At 37.9% G+C, this 17,914-nt stretch overlaps 1 protein-coding gene across 1 annotated transcript; it reads left to right on the plus strand.

The window, feature by feature from the left end:
• Window positions 1–155: 155 nt before the first annotated feature.
• Window positions 156–16,323, plus strand: CLPP3 (CLP protease proteolytic subunit 3). The gene is made up of 5 exons (XM_078575100.1): window positions 156–482; window positions 13,364–13,478; window positions 14,527–14,702; window positions 15,356–15,451; window positions 15,895–16,323. The coding sequence occupies exons 1-5, from the start codon at window positions 201–203 to the stop codon at window positions 16,150–16,152; spliced, it is 927 nt and encodes a 308-aa protein (XP_078431226.1). The 5' UTR covers window positions 156–200; the 3' UTR covers window positions 16,153–16,323.
• The last annotated feature ends 1,591 nt before the right edge of the window (window positions 16,324–17,914 follow it).

The raw sequence follows: 17,914 nt of genomic DNA on the forward strand, positions 1-17,914 counted from the left end.
AAACCAAAAAAAAACCAACTATATTAATATGGGTCTCATAATTAACCATTGGCAGCTTAACCATCTATACAATGAAATGAATTATCCTTGTACTTCTCTGGGTCGCTAAGATCGCGACACGTACCCCACTCCATCAGATTAAATCCTCCTCCTTCATCGTTTATTCATTCAGCGGGCTCGCTTGCTCGAAGTTTGAAGCTATGGAGAAGACCGTCTCCTACCTCGCCTCCTCCGCCCCGTCCCCCTCTCGCCTTCTCTTCTCTCGAAGCCTCGCCAGAAGACCGCGAAGTCTGTGCAATTCGAATTTCAGAAGGAGGGGTGTTGTCGTTAGCTCGCGTCTCGGCGCCAGCAGCAGCGGAAGGACTTTGTCTGGGGATTGGGACCTGTCTGGGGTCTCTGTCGGGCCGTGGATGCCCAGATTGGAGGATTTGGACTCCATGAACATGCTTCTTAGGCAGAGGATTGTGTTTTTGGGCTCTCAGGTTCGCCCTAATCTTCAACCCGTATTGGGATTTGTTTTGAAAATTGCATTTTTTACTCTTTTATTTCATGATTTATGGTCTATGAATCATTATCGGTGGTCGTATGTGCGAAAAACACGCCGCTGTGCTTGTCACTTTGAATCACATGTCGGATAAACACGCTGGAAAAGTTTTAATTTTCATCTTGTCACGTCATACTCCATGAACTTTGCTTCTTGGGCAGAGGATTGTGTTCCTGGGCTCTCAGGTCCACCCTAATCTTCAACCATTTTGGGATTTGTTTTGAAAATTGCATTTTTTTCTATTTTATTTTATGATTTATGGTCTATGAATTATTCTCATTGCTTGTATGTGCGAAAAACACGTCGCTGTGCTTGTCACTTTGAATCACACGTCGGATAAACACACTGGAAAAGTTTTAATTTTCATCTTGTCATGCGATGCTCCCTAAACTTGCAGAGGATTGTGTTCTTGGGCTCTCAGGTCCACCCTAATCGTCAACCCATATTGGATTTCCTTTGAAAATTGCATTTTTTACTCTTTTATTTCATGCTTTATGGCCTATGAATCATTCTCGGTGATCGTATGTGCAAAAAACACACTGGAAAGGTTTTAATTTTCATCTTGTCACGTCATACTCCATGAACTTAGCTTCTTGGGCAGAGGATTGTGTTCTTGGGCTCTGAGGTCCGCCCTAATCTTCAACCCATTTAGGGATTTCCTTTGAAAATTGGGTTTTGTGTTCTTTTATTTTATGATTTATGCTCTATGGTCCATTTTCGGTGCTTGTATGTGCAAAAAAGACGTCGCTATGCTTGTCACTTTGAATCACATGTCGGATAAACACACTGAAAAGTCTTAATTTTCATCTTTTCACGTCATATTCCATGAACTTTGCTTCTTGGGCAGAGGATTGTGTTCCTGGGCTCTTAGGTCCGCCATAATCCTCTAACCATATTGGGATTTCCTTTGAAAATTGCATTTTTTTTTATTTTTTTCATGATTTATGGTCTATGAATTATTCTCATTGCTTGTATGTGCGAAAAACACGTCGCTGTGCTTGTCACTTTGAATCACACGTCGGATAAACACACTGGAAAAGTTTTAATTTTCATCTTGTCATGCGATGCTCCCTAAACTTGCAGAGGATTGTGTTCTTGGGCTCTCAGGTCCACCTAATCGTCAACCCATATTGGATTTCCTTTGAAAATTGCATTTTTACTCTTTTATTTCATGCTTTATGGCCTATGAATCATTCTCGGTGATCGTATGTGCAAAAACACACTGGAATGGTTTTAATTTTCTTCTTGTCACGTCATTCTCCTTGAATTTAGCTTCTTGGGCAGAGGATTGTGTTCTTGGTCTCTGAGTTCCGGCCTACTCTTCATCCCATTTTGGGATTTCCTTTGAAAATTGGGTTTTGTGTTCTTTTATTTTATGATTTATGCTCTATGGTCCATTTTCGGTGCTTGTATGTGCAAAAAAGACGTCGCTATGCTTGTCACTTTGAATCACATGTCGGATAAACACACTGAAAAGTCTTAATTTTCATCTTTTCACGTCATATTCCATGAACTTTGCTTCTTGGGCAGAGGATTGTGTTCCTGGGCTCTTAGGTCCGCCATAATCCTCTAACCATATTGGGATTTCCTTTGAAAATTGCATTTTTTTTTATTTTTTTCATGATTTATGGTCTATGAATCATTTTCGGTGCTTTTATGTGCGAAAAACACGTCGCTGTGCTTGTCACTTTGAATCACACGTCGGATAAACACACTGGAAAAGTTTTAATTTTCATCTTGTCATGCGATGCTCCCTAAACTTGCAGAGGATTGTGTTCTTGGGCTCTCAGGTCCACCCTAATCGTCAACCCATATTGGATTTCCTTTGAAAATTGCATTTTTTACTCTTTTATTTCATGCTTTATGGCCTATGAATCATTCTCGGTGATCGTATGTGCAAAAAACACACTGGAAAGGTTTTAATTTTCATCTTGTCACGTCATACTCCATGAACTTAGCTTCTTGGGCAGAGGATTGTGTTCTTGGGCTCTGAGGTCCGCCCTAATCTTCAACCCATTTAGGGATTTCCTTTGAAAATTGGGTTTTGTGTTCTTTTATTTTATGATTTATGCTCTATGGTCCATTTTCGGTGCTTGTATGTGCAAAAAAGACGTCGCTATGCTTGTCACTTTGAATCACATGTCGGATAAACACACTGAAAAGTTTTAATTTTCATCTTTTCACGTCATATTCCATGAACTTTGCTTCTTGGGCAGAGGATTGTGTTCCTGGGCTCTTAGGTCCGCCATAATCCTCTAACCATATTGGGATTTCCTTTGAAAATTGCATTTTTTTTTATTTTTTTCATGATTTATGACCTATGAATCATTCTCATTGCTTGTATGTGCGAAAAACACGTCGCTGTGCTTGTCACTTTGAATCACACGTCGGATAAACACACTGGAAAAGTTTTAATTTTCATCTTGTCATGCGATGCTCCTAAACTTGCAGAGGATTGTGTTCTTGGGCTCTCAGGTCCACCTAATCGTCAACCCATATTGGATTTCCTTTGAAAATTGCATTTTTTACTCTTTTATTTCATGCTTTATGGCCTATGAATCATTCTCGGTGATCGTATGTGCAAAAAACACACTGGAAAGGTTTTAATTTTCATCTTGTCACGTCATACTCCATGAACTTAGCTTCTTGGGCAGAGGATTGTGTTCCTGGGCTCTTAGGTCCGCCATAATCCTCTAACCATATTGGGATTTCCTTTGAAAATTGGGTTTTGTGTTCTTTTATTTTATGTTTTATGCTCTATGGTCCATTTTCGGTGCTTGTATGTGCAAAAAGACGTCTATGCTTGTCACTTTGAATCACATGTCGGATAAACACACTGAAAAGTTTTAATTTTCATCTTTTCACGTCATATTCCATGAACTTTGCTTCTTGGGCAGAGGATTGTGTTCCTGGGCTCTTAGGTCCGCCATAATCCTCTAACCATATTGGGATTTCCTTTGAAAATTGCATTTTTTTTTATTTTTTTCATGATTTATGACCTATGAATCATTTTCGGTGCTTTTATGTGCGAAAAACACGTCGCTGTGCTTGTCACTTTGAATCACACGTCGGATAAACACACTGGAAAAGTTTTAATTTTCATCTTGTCATGCGATGCTCCCTAAACTTGCAGAGGATTGTGTTCTTGGGCTCTCAGGTCCACCCTAATCGTCAACCCATATTGGATTTCCTTTGAAAATTGCATTTTTTACTCTTTTATTTCATGCTTTATGGCCTATGAATCATTCTCGGTGATCGTATGTGCAAAAAACACACTGGAAAGGTTTTAATTTTCATCTTGTCACGTCATACTCCATGAACTTAGCTTCTTGGGCAGAGGATTGTGTTCTTGGGCTCTGAGGTCCGCCCTAATCTTCAACCCATTTAGGGATTTCCTTTGAAAATTGGGTTTTGTGTTCTTTTATTTTATGATTTATGCTCTATGGTCCATTTTCGGTGCTTGTATGTGCAAAAAAGACGTCGCTATGCTTGTCACTTTGAATCACATGTCGGATAAACACACTGAAAAGTTTTAATTTTCATCTTTTCACGTCATATTCCATGAACTTTGCTTCTTGGGCAGAGGATTGTGTTCCTGGGCTCTTAGGTCCGCCATAATCCTCTAACCATATTGGGATTTCCTTTGAAAATTGCATTTTTTTTTATTTTTTTCATGATTTATGACCTATGAATCATTTTCGGTGCTTTTATGTGCGAAAAACACGTCGCTGTGCTTGTCACTTTGAATCACCGTCGGATAAACACACTGGAAAAGTTTTAATTTTCATCTTGTCATGCGATGCTCCCTAAACTTGCAGAGGATTGTGTTCTTGGGCTCTCAGGTCCACCCTAATCGTCAACCCATATTGGATTTCCTTTGAAAATTGCATTTTTTACTCTTTTATTTCATGCTTTATGGCCTATGAATCATTCTCGGTGATCGTATGTGCAAAAAACACACTGGAAAGGTTTTAATTTTCATCTTGTCACGTCATACTCCATGAACTTAGCTTCTTGGGCAGAGGATTGTGTTCTTGGGCTCTGAGGTCCGCCCTAATCTTCAACCCATTTAGGGATTTCCTTTGAAAATTGGGTTTTGTGTTCTTTTATTTTATGATTTATGCTCTATGGTCCATTTTCGGTGCTTGTATGTGCAAAAAAGACGTCGCTATGCTTGTCACTTTGAATCACATGTCGGATAAACACACTGAAAAGTTTTAATTTTCATCTTTTCACGTCATATTCCATGAACTTTGCTTCTTGGGCAGAGGATTGTGTTCCTGGGCTCTTAGGTCCGCCATAATCCTCTAACCATATTGGGATTTCCTTTGAAAATTGCATTTTTTTTTATTTTTTTCATGATTTATGACCTATGAATCATTTTCGGTGCTTTTATGTGCGAAAAACACGTCGCTGTGCTTGTCACTTTGAATCACACGTCGGATAAACACACTGGAAAAGTTTTAATTTTCATCTTGTCATGCGATGCTCCCTAAACTTGCAGAGGATTGTGTTCTTGGGCTCTCAGGTCCACCCTAATCGTCAACCCATATTGGATTTCCTTTGAAAATTGCATTTTTTACTCTTTTATTTCATGCTTTATGGCCTATGAATCATTCTCGGTGATCGTATGTGCAAAAAACACACTGGAAAGGTTTTAATTTTCATCTTGTCACGTCATACTCCATGAACTTAGCTTCTTGGGCAGAGGATTGTGTTCTTGGGCTCTGAGGTCCGCCCTAATCTTCAACCCATTTAGGGATTTCCTTTGAAAATTGGGTTTTGTGTTCTTTTATTTTATGATTTATGCTCTATGGTCCATTTTCGGTGCTTGTATGTGCAAAAAAGACGTCGCTATGCTTGTCACTTTGAATCACATGTCGGATAAACACACTGAAAAGTTTTAATTTTCATCTTTTCACGTCATATTCCATGAACTTTGCTTCTTGGGCAGAGGATTGTGTTCCTGGGCTCTTAGGTCCGCCATAATCCTCTAACCATATTGGGATTTCCTTTGAAAATTGCATTTTTTTTTATTTTTTTCATGATTTATGACCTATGAATCATTTTCGGTGCTTTTATGTGCGAAAAACACGTCGCTGTGCTTGTCACTTTGAATCACAAGTCGGATAAACACACTGGAAAAGTTTTAATTTTCATCTTGTCATGCGATGCCCCCTAAACTTGCAGAGGATTGTGTTCTTGGGCTCTCAGGTCCACCTAATCGTCAACCCATATTGGATTTCCTTTGAAAATTGCATTTTTACTCTTTTATTTCATGCTTTATGGCCTATGAATCATTCTCGGTGATCGTATGTGCAAAAACACACTGGAAAGGTTTTAATTTTCATCTTGTCACGTCATACTCCATGAACTTAGCTTCTTGGGCAGAGGATTGTGTTCTTGGGCTCTGAGGTCCCCTAATCTTCAACCCATTTAGGGATTTCCTTTGAAAATTGGGTTTTGTGTTCTTTTATTTTATGATTTATGCTCTATGGTCCATTTTCGGTGCTTGTATGTGCAAAAAAGACGTCGCTATGCTTGTCACTTTGAATCACATGTCGGATAAACACACTGAAAAGTTTTAATTTTCATCTTTTCACGTCATATTCCATGAACTTTGCTTCTTGGGCAGAGGATTGTGTTCCTGGGCTCTTAGGTCCGCCATAATCCTCTAACCATATTGGGATTTCCTTTGAAAATTGCATTTTTTTTTATTTATTTCTTGATTTATGACCTATGAATGATTTTCGGTGCTTTTATGCGAAAAACACGTCGCTGTGCTTGTCACTTTGAATCACACGTCGGATAAACACACTGGAAAAGTTTTAATTTTCATCTTGTCATGCGATGCTCCCTAAACTTGCAGAGGATTGTGTTCTTGGGCTCTCAGGTCCACCCTAATCGTCAACCCATATTGGATTTCCTTTGAAAATTGCATTTTTTACTCTTTTATTTCATGCTTTATGGCCTATGAATCATTCTCGGTGATCGTATGTGCAAAAAACACACTGGAAAGGTTTTAATTTTCATCTTGTCACGTCATACTCCATGAACTTAGCTTCTTGGGCAGAGGATTGTGTTCTTGGGCTCTGAGGTCCGCCTAATCTTCAACCCATTTAGGGATTTCCTTTGAAAATTGGGTTTTGTGTTCTTTTATTTTATGATTTATGCTCTATGGTCCATTTTCGGTGCTTGTATGTGCAAAAAAGACGTCGCTATGCTTGTCACTTTGAATCACATGTCGGATAAACACACTGAAAAGTTTTAATTTTCATCTTTTCACGTCATATTCCATGAACTTTGCTTCTTGGGCAGAGGATTGTGTTCCTGGGCTCTTAGGTCCGCCATAATCCTCTAACCATATTGGGATTTCCTTTGAAAATTGCATTTTTTTTTATTTTTTTCATGATTTATGACCTATGAATCATTTTCGGTGCTTTTATGTGCGAAAAACACGTCGCTGTGCTTGTCACTTTGAATCACACGTCGGATAAACACACTGGAAAAGTTTTAATTTTCATCTTGTCATGCGATGCTCCCTAAACTTGCAGAGGATTGTGTTCTTGGGCTCTCAGGTCCACCCTAATCGTCAACCCATATTGGATTTCCTTTGAAAATTGCATTTTTTACTCTTTTATTTCATGCTTTATGGCCTATGAATCATTCTCGGTGATCGTATGTGCAAAAAACACACTGGAAAGGTTTTAATTTTCATCTTGTCACGTCATACTCCATGAACTTAGCTTCTTGGGCAGAGGATTGTGTTCTTGGGCTCTGAGGTCCGCCCTAATCTTCAACCCATTTAGGGATTTCCTTTGAAAATTGGGTTTTGTGTTCTTTTATTTTATGATTTATGCTCTATGGTCCATTTTCGGTGCTTGTATGTGCAAAAAAGACGTCGCTATGCTTGTCACTTTGAATCACATGTCGGATAAACACACTGAAAAGTTTTAATTTTCATCTTTTCACGTCATATTCCATGAACTTTGCTTCTTGGGCAGAGGATTGTGTTCCTGGGCTCTTAGGTCCGCCATAATCCTCTAACCATATTGGGATTTCCTTTGAAAATTGCATTTTTTTTTATTTTTTTCATGATTTATGACCTATGAATCATTTTCGGTGCTTTTATGTGCGAAAAACACGTCGCTGTGCTTGTCACTTTGAATCACACGTCGGATAAACACACTGGAAAAGTTTTAATTTTCATCTTGTCATGCGATGCTCCCTAAACTTGCAGAGGATTGTGTTCTTGGGCTCTCAGGTCCACCCTAATCGTCAACCCATATTGGATTTCCTTTGAAAATTGCATTTTTTACTCTTTTATTTCATGCTTTATGGCCTATGAATCATTCTCGGTGATCGTATGTGCAAAAAACACACTGGAAAGGTTTTAATTTTCATCTTGTCACGTCATACTCCATGAACTTAGCTTCTTGGGCAGAGGATTGTGTTCTTGGGCTCTGAGGTCCGCCCTAATCTTCAACCCATTTAGGGATTTCCTTTGAAAATTGGGTTTTGTGTTCTTTTATTTTATGATTTATGCTCTATGGTCCATTTTCGGTGCTTGTATGTGCAAAAAAGACGTCGCTATGCTTGTCACTTTGAATCACATGTCGGATAAACACACTGAAAAGTTTTAATTTTCATCTTTTCACGTCATATTCCATGAACTTTGCTTCTTGGGCAGAGGATTGTGTTCCTGGGCTCTTAGGTCCGCCATAATCCTCTAACCATATTGGGATTTCCTTTGAAAATTGCATTTTTTTTTATTTTTTTCATGATTTATGACCTATGAATCATTTTCGGTGCTTTTATGTGCGAAAAACACGTCGCTGTGCTTGTCACTTTGAATCACACGTCGGATAAACACACTGGAAAAGTTTTAATTTTCATCTTGTCATGCGATGCTCCCTAAACTTGCAGAGGATTGTGTTCTTGGGCTCTCAGGTCCACCTAATCGTCAACCCATATTGGATTTCCTTTGAAAATTGCATTTTTTACTCTTTTATTTCATGCTTTATGGCCTATGAATCATTCTCGGTGATCGTATGTGCAAAAAACACACTGGAAAGGTTTTAATTTTCATCTTGTCACGTCATACTCCATGAACTTAGCTTCTTGGGCAGAGGATTGTGTTCTTGGGCTCTGAGGTCCGCCCTAATCTTCAACCCATTTAGGGATTTCCTTTGAAAATTGGGTTTTGTGTTCTTTTATTTTATGATTTATGCTCTATGGTCCATTTTCGGTGCTTGTATGTGCAAAAAAGACGTCGCTATGCTTGTCACTTTGAATCACATGTCGGATAAACACACTGAAAAGTTTTAATTTTCATCTTTTCACGTCATATTCCATGAACTTTGCTTCTTGGGCAGAGGATTGTGTTCCTGGGCTCTTAGGTCCGCCATAATCCTCTAACCATATTGGGATTTCCTTTGAAAATTGCATTTTTTTTTATTTTTTTCATGATTTATGACCTATGAATCATTTTCGGTGCTTTTATGTGCGAAAAACACGTCGCTGTGCTTGTCACTTTGAATCACACGTCGGATAAACACACTGGAAAAGTTTTAATTTTCATCTTGTCATGCGATGCTCCCTAAACTTGCAGAGGATTGTGTTCTTGGGCTCTCAGGTCCACCTAATCGTCAACCCATATTGGATTTCCTTTGAAAATTGCATTTTTTACTCTTTTATTTCATGCTTTATGGCCTATGAATCATTCTCGGTGATCGTATGTGCAAAAAACACACTGGAAAGGTTTTAATTTTCATCTTGTCACGTCATACTCCATGAACTTAGCTTCTTGGGCAGAGGATTGTGTTCTTGGGCTCTGAGGTCCGCCCTAATCTTCAACCCATTTAGGGATTTCCTTTGAAAATTGGGTTTTGTGTTCTTTTATTTTATGATTTATGCTCTATGGTCCATTTTGGTGCTTGTATGTGCAAAAAGACGTCGCTATGCTTGTCACTTTGAATCACATGTCGGATAAACACACTGAAAAGTTTTAATTTTCATCTTTTCACGTCATATTCCATGAACTTTGCTTCTTGGGCAGAGGATTGTGTTCCTGGGCTCTTAGGTCCGCCATAATCCTCTAACCATATTGGGATTTCCTTTGAAAATTGCATTTTTTTATTTTTCATGATTTATGACCTATGAATCATTTTCGGTGCTTTTATGTGCGAAAAACACGTCGCTGTGCTTGTCACTTTGAATCACACGTCGGATAAACACACTGGAAAAGTTTTAATTTTCATCTTGTCATGCGATGCTCCCTAAACTTGCAGAGGATTGTGTTCTTGGGCTCTCAGGTCCACCCTAATCGTCAACCCATATTGGATTTCCTTTGAAAATTGCATTTTTTACTCTTTTATTTCATGCTTTATGGCCTATGAATCATTCTCGGTGATCGTATGTGCAAAAAACACACTGGAAAGGTTTTAATTTTCATCTTGTCACGTCATACTCCATGAACTTAGCTTCTTGGGCAGAGGATTGTGTTCTTGGGCTCTGAGGTCCGCCCTAATCTTCAACCCATTTAGGGATTTCCTTTGAAAATTGGGTTTTGTGTTCTTTTATTTTATGATTTATGCTCTATGGTCCATTTTCGGTGCTTGTATGTGCAAAAAAGACGTCGCTATGCTTGTCACTTTGAATCACATGTCGGATAAACACACTGAAAAGTTTTAATTTTCATCTTTTCACGTCATATTCCATGAACTTTGCTTCTTGGGCAGAGGATTGTGTTCCTGGGCTCTTAGGTCCGCCATAATCCTCTAACCATATTGGGATTTCCTTTGAAAATTGCATTTTTTTTTATTTTTTTCATGATTTATGGTCTATGAATCATTTTCGGTGCTTTTATGTGCGAAAAACACGTCGCTGTGCTTGTCACTTTGAATCACACGTCGGATAAACACACTGGAAAAGTTTTAATTTTCATCTTGTCATGCGATGCTCCCTAAACTTGCAGAGGATTGTGTTCTTGGGCTCTCAGGTCCACCTAATCGTCAACCCATATTGGATTTCCTTTGAAAATTGCATTTTTTACTCTTTTATTTCATGCTTTATGGCCTATGAATCATTCTCGGTGATCGTATGTGCAAAAAACACACTGGAAAGGTTTTAATTTTCATCTTGTCACGTCATACTCCATGAACTTAGCTTCTTGGGCAGAGGATTGTGTTCTTGGGCTCTGAGGTCCGCCCTAATCTTCAACCCATTTAGGGATTTCCTTTGAAAATTGGGTTTTGTGTTCTTTTTTTTTTTGATTTATGCTCTATGGTCCATTTTCGGTGCTTGTATGTGCAAAAAAGACGTCGCTATGCTTGTCACTTTGAATCACATGTCGGATAAACACACTGAAAAGTTTTAATTTTCATCTTTTCACGTCATATTCCATGAACTTTGCTTCTTGGGCAGAGGATTGTGTTCCTGGGCTCTTAGGTCCGCCATAATCCTCTAACCATATTGGGATTTCCTTTGAAAATGGCATTGTTTTTTTTTTTTTTCATGATTTATGACCTATGAATCATTTTCGGTGCTTTATGTGCGAAAAACACGTCGCTGTGCTTGTCACTTTGAATCACACGTCGGATAAACACACTGGAAAAGTTTTAATTTTCATCTTGTCATGCGATGCTCCCTAAACTTGCAGAGGATTGTGTTCTTGGGCTCTCAGGTCCACCTAATCGTCAACCCATATTGGATTTCCTTTGAAAATTGCATTTTTACTCTTTTATTTCATGCTTTATGGCCTATGAATCATTCTCGGTGATCGTATGTGCAAAAACACACTGGAAAGGTTTTAATTTTCATCTTTTCACGTCATATTCCATGAACTTTGCTTCTTGGGCAGAGGATTGTGTTCTTGGGCTCTGAGGTCCGCCCTAATCTTCAACCCATTTAGGGATTTCCTTTGAAAATTGGGTTTTGTGTTCTTTTATTTTATGATTTATGCTCTATGGTCGATTTTCGGTGCTTGTATGTGCAAAAAAGACGTCGTTGTGCTTGTCACTTTGGATCACATGTCGGATAAACACACTGCAAAGGTTTAAGGTTTAGCTTTTCACGTCGTATTCCATGAACTTTGCTTCTTGGGCAGAGGATTGTGTTCCTGGGCTCTTAGGTCCGCCATAACCCTCTAACCATATTGGGTTTTCCTTTGAAAATGGCTTTTTTGTTGTTTTTTTTCATGATTTATGGTCTATGAATCATTTTCGGTGCTTGTATGTGCGAAAAACACGTCGCTGTGCTTGGCACGTTGAATCACACGTCGGATAAACACACTGGAAAAGTTTTAATTTTCATCTTGTCATGCGATGCTCCTAAACTTGCAGAGGATTGTGTTCTTGGGCTCTCAGGTCCACCTAATCGTCAACCCATATTGGATTTCCTTTGAAAATTGCATTTTTACTCTTTTATTTCATGCTTTATGGCCTATGAATCATTCTCGGTGATCGTATGTGCAAAAAACACACTGGAAAGGTTTTAATTTTCATCTTGTCACGTCATACTCCATGAACTTAGCTTCTTGGGCAGAGGATTGTGTTCTTGGGCTCTGAGGTCCGCCCTAATCTTCAACCCATTTAGGGATTTCCTTTGAAAATTGGGTTTTGTGTTCTTTTATTTTATGATTTATGCTCTATGGTCCATTTTCGGTGCTTGTATGTGCAAAAAAGACGTCGCTATGCTTGTCACTTTGAATCACATGTCGGATAAACACACTGAAAAGTTTTAATTTTCATCTTTTCACGTCATATTCCATGAACTTTGCTTCTTGGGCAGAGGATTGTGTTCCTGGGCTCTTAGGTCCGCCATAATCCTCTAACCATATTGGGATTTCCTTTGAAAATTGCATTTTTTTTTATTTTTTTCATGATTTATGGTCTATGAATCATTTTCGGTGCTTTTATGTGCGAAAAACACGTCGCTGTGCTTGTCACTTTGAGTCACATGTCGGATAAACACACTGGAAAAGTTTTAATTTTCATCTTGTCATGTCGTACTCCATGAACTTTGCTTCTTACGCAGAGGATTGTGTTCTTCGGCTCTCAGGTCCGCGCTAATCTTCTACCCATATTGAAATTTTCTTTGAAAATTGCGTTTTGTGCTTTTTCATTTTATGATTTACGGTCTATGGTTCATTCCCGGTGCTGGTGTTTTTCTTCTATTAAGCCTCTGGTGGTACCTTGGCGGGTCCTTATCACATTCTCGGTGCTGTCCCAGACTGAAAATACCTCAATATGCTTGTCACAATGAATCACATCTCGGTTAAAAACACATAATTTTTTTGCATTTTCATCTTTGGATAGTAGACTACACGAACATCCCATGTAGGGAGAGGATTGTGTTCTTGGGCTCTAAGGTCCGCCCTAATCTTTAACCCACTTTGGGAGATCTCATTAAAATCTTGTTTTTGCTATTCTATGTATGCTCTTTGTTAATAATTCCTTTTCAATATTGATTTTTTGTTTTCAAAAAAACCCGCCTGTGCATTATGTGGAAAATACCCCCAGTGTTTGCCGCTCCTATTTCTGTGGTGGCTATAAGGAATCACATCTCGGATCACTCTGAATTTGTTTTTTATTTTTCATCTTTGTGATGTTGAAGTTAATTCCTTCGTTCATCAGTTTTTACTATTTTTTACACCGCTAATCATGGTGCCAGGTGGATCCTGTCACCGCTTCCAGGGTTATTTTATTTATTGATTATTGAAGAAGTAGTTGCTCGAGCACTATTAAATTGAATTTTCTCTGACACGCAGGGCCCTGTTTTATCAGTTTTTTTCTTTATTCTTCTATTTTTGATGTGCAGGTTGACACGATGACTGCTGACTTGGTCATCAGTCAACTTCTGTTTCTTGATGCCGAGGACCAGGAGAAAGACATTAAGCTGTTTATCAACTCGCCCGGTGGTTCTGTGACAGCTGGTACCATTTCTAATTCTTAATCATCTATGAATATAAAGTATACTGCTTTGTAATCAGTATGATATTTCAACAGTCACTGAGTTTTCAGGGCATGTAGAATGGTATTTTTGATACACTCCTCTGGAGAATGAACTCGAATTGGAACAGTCTCCAATTTCCCGAATTTCCCAAGCAGACCTGAGCCCAGAATTTCCCGAAATAGTAACAGTCTCCAAGGATAAAAGAATTCAAGATGAGGAGAGAACTTTAATCGAAGAAGAATCACTAGATATTGATAGAAAAGCAAGCAATGACTAGCCATATTGGCCTAGCCTCCCTCTGGATGCGGAGGATCCCCCGAGCTCCAGGCCCTAGTTGCTGCAACAACTGACTTGCTGTCAATCTTTTGCATATTCCCTGTCCATTTCTCTTGTTTTATAGGCAGATGGTCCTGGCCATCAGCCCCTCTTTTGCACATGCTGTTTGAGTTGGATTTGTATGTCTATCACTCCTTAGGCACTCTCGGGGTAGGTTCGTATCAGTTTTGCATCATATTTATATGATACAGAAACATGTTCATCATATAAAGACAGAACATAAATTTTGATCAAATCGTATTCATTTTGGACATATGATGACGACAATGACCTTTCAACATTATCATAGCGAGTACCATCCTCAAACTTTGTCATTCGTTTGTTTATTTTTTCTGAAAGGAACTTTGTCATTCTTCACTGTTATGGAAACTGATGAGATGATGATGATACAATGATGAGAGGATGACAAATTCTTCTTTGGATGATTTAGACGCGTTCTGACAACAATAGTGATTAGTCATTGGGATCACGGACGCTGAACACTATGAATTTTGGCCATATGTGCAATTTTTTTTAGTCATATGGATGATTTAGTCTATATGTAGCACTGGGTGTATCACCAATTCCGTGTGATCTTCCCCTTTTTTTTCAAAAAATAAATAATGGACGCTGTACCCTCTTCCCTTATATATTTGATAATCTTGGTTTTCAACCTTTGTGTTCATGTTGACTTATTTTCTTGACAATTACAGGAATGGGTATTTATGACGCCATGAAACTGTGCAAAGCAGACGTGTCCACTGTCTGTTTTGGCCTTGCTGCATCTATGGGTGCCTTTCTTCTTGCATCAGGGACAAAAGGAAAGCGGTTTTGTATGCCCAATGCCAGAGTTATGATCCATCAACCTCTAGGAACTGCAGGAGGCAAGGTAATGACCTCTCTCTCATATTATTCGGGGAACTCATACTTCATACATCTATCAATCCTTATCTGTTATGCCTAGTTGTTCTTGCCCTAGATGGTCAAGAATCTTTTAATCATAAATTTCTATGTCCATGATGGATCTAACTTTAAACATTCCTGTTTTTTTTCATCGTTCTCCTCTTAAATCGAGTGTCAAATTCGTTCTTCAAGATATTTCAGGGTTTTTGTTAATTTTATTACAAATGAATGGGTATTATTTTATTTTATTTTATTGATAATCTGGCGAAAACTTTTTTTTCACAACCCTTCTCATCTTGTTCCAGTTGAGACGAGTCTTTCAGAAGTTTCTTATTTAACGCATAAGTTGCTGGGTAATTGATCTGCTTATAATTTCCTCTATTTATCAGAGAAGTAAATAGGATTCTGACTAGTTAACCTACCCTCCCTCCGGAGCTTGAGTTTGTCATCAGGTTTCATTCTTTGTTTTTTCTTTTTGAAAGGCAGGTTTCGTTCTTTGTTCAGTGGTCAACAGTGTCTTTATCTTTATGATGGCCCAAGAACATGTTTTAAATTGCTTTACTAGTAAAATGTTTGAAAACCTGATGGTCATTGTCTGCTGCTAATCAAGAATTTTTATTGATTTATTTCCTATTCCAGACGACGGATATGGGGCTTCAGATTAGAGAAATGATGTACCACAAAGTCAAGTTGAACAAGATTTTTTCAAGGATCACGGGAAAGCCTGTGCACCAGGTTAGACGAGGACCTTTTTATTTGTTCTAATGACGCATGTTAAAATACATTCACTACTTTTCCTTGATCAACCTAAGAAATAATTGATGAGCTCCTTAAGCACCATGAAATAAATAAAGAAGGGATTGATCAGGGAACTTAAAACACATCCATTCTACTTTGACGATGCAGCAGTTGCTTTCCTATATTAATGACAGGAATTCAAATCTTTATCATGACTCAACTCTTTGCTGGGATTCCGATTTTTGAGGACAACGAATATGACAATGACAAAACATCATTGTCGTATATCTTCATCTTGCGGTGACGAACTCATCATGCCGTCATCGCCCTGTCATACTGTCATCATTTGTCTCTTACAATGATGATGATAATGATGATCCCTTACTGAACACCCTTATCCAATGAATTACTGAAATGCAATTTTATTTATTGCTGTCAAGATTGAGGCGGACACTGACCGGGACAACTTCCTGAACCCATGGGAAGCAGTGGAGTACGGCCTGGTCGACGCGGTCATAGATGACGGGAAGCCGGGTTTGGTGGCTCCTATTGGAGATGTGGTTGCCCCGCCGAAGACCCGGGTGTGGGATTTGTGGAAGGTTGAAGGAAGCAGGAAGGCAAAGAAAAATCTGCCGTCGGAGCAGGGATTTCTTCTAGGGTCCAGAGGAGATGGAGAAAAGGGTTCTGAGCCTGCATAAAATGCAACCTCTCCTATTTGATTTCTTGGAGAAACTCATGTTTTATAGGTCCTAGGCACCCATTATTAAGGGCTATGGGTCAAAGAGGAAGATTGAAATGGTTTTCGTGTTTTGTTAATTTGAACAAACCTCATTTGCCCTAATTATTTATTTGTTGTATTGTTTCCTGTATTGTTTTTTTATCTTCTCTGTGATTTTGCGAAGACATTTAGCAAGTTTTATGAGGGTCTTGAACTTATTTCATAGGGTAATTATACGTATCCCTTATGCAGTATGTGTTTGTTGCATCACCCCACTTTATTATTTATTTAATCCCATTTGTGCTCATGAATGTTGATAGTATGGTTAGGTCACAATTGCTAGTTCATAATGATCATAACTTGTTGAATGTGTCTTTGCTATCCTTTATTAATGATAATACAATATTTTGCGGCACCATTACTGCTGCTCAATGAAAATGTTTTTAAACGAACAGATAAATTATTTTCTGTTCCTCCTTAATCTTTGATTTAATTTTATCTGTTGGGTGTGTTTAGTTCTTTCATTATTTCCCACAAATAATCTATGAAGATCCATTCTGAAATTCTACTCGGATATCTAACCAGCGGTTATTGCTTCATCCTTTTCAGTTACAACTTTTTATCCCTGAACAATACTTTTTAAAATTACTCAAAAATGATTTTCTTTTCTCTCTTGAGCTTTATATAAATATGTATTTCTCACCGTCCATCAGAAATTTTCTAGCTTTAGTTGGGAATAAATGTTTCCACTGTTAATTTTAATGAATGAAATGAAATTTTCTTTTTTAGAAAAGTAAGAAAAGCTTTGGTTTTGAGTAAAAAGCTTTGCTAGCAAACTTTAAATTGGCAATCTGATGCCAAGAATTTCAGTCACGAAATCTTTCGTAGTTAGACTTTATGTCACCAGAGATGCCTTCTGAGATGCTTAAATGGTGAATTTCAATGAGATAAAGGGAGAGGTAGAATAAAGGGGATTGGCCTACTAGATTTTCATGAATGGGTTTCCTTGGGTTTCTTTATTTTATTATTTTCCCTGGTTTCCTTTAATAGATTTATGAAGCTTAACAATCTGCAACTAATGGAAGGTTCACCAGTTTCTAAAGTTGAGACTTTGATTTTAACTGTAGTGATAATCTTGAGGGATTTTTGGTATAAAAGATGGATTTCAGCTTTACAGACATCAGATTACACCAGATGATGATGTAATCATCTGTAAAAAATATTGAAGGATAATACAAATTCAAAGTTATATTGCATAAGCCATAAAATATCCAATCCATTTCTTAGAATTTTCTCTTACTAATATTAAAGAAAAGTTTGCTATATGATCATAAACATAGGACAATTTTGCATCATTCAGGACTGTTCTCCAAACATGATTAGAATTTATACTTTTAAAAACATCTACATATAATATTCATTAAATATTCTGAGATAGATTTATATCGATTGACACATGATAGTCGTGGTAAATATATTGATAGGAATACACAACTTTAATCAGTTACCATAATTATGAGTTCGTAAGCCATTAAAATGGAATAAATAGTTATGTAAATAAATGGATAAAATGATGAGCAATGTAAAGAAGATGGAAAAGAATTTGAGTGTTATGATGATCTATATGATGGGTATTATGTTGCCGTCAAGCTAATCACACTACCATGTTTATTTAAGTTCATTGAATAAAATATTTACGTTCATTATTATTTCGTGTGATGTTTATAATGAAGTCCATGAAT

The sequence above is a fragment of the Wolffia australiana genome, chromosome 5, assembly GCF_029677425.1.
Source record: "Wolffia australiana isolate 7733 chromosome 5, ASM2967742v1".
Classification (NCBI taxonomy): Eukaryota; Viridiplantae; Streptophyta; class Magnoliopsida; order Alismatales; family Araceae; genus Wolffia; species Wolffia australiana.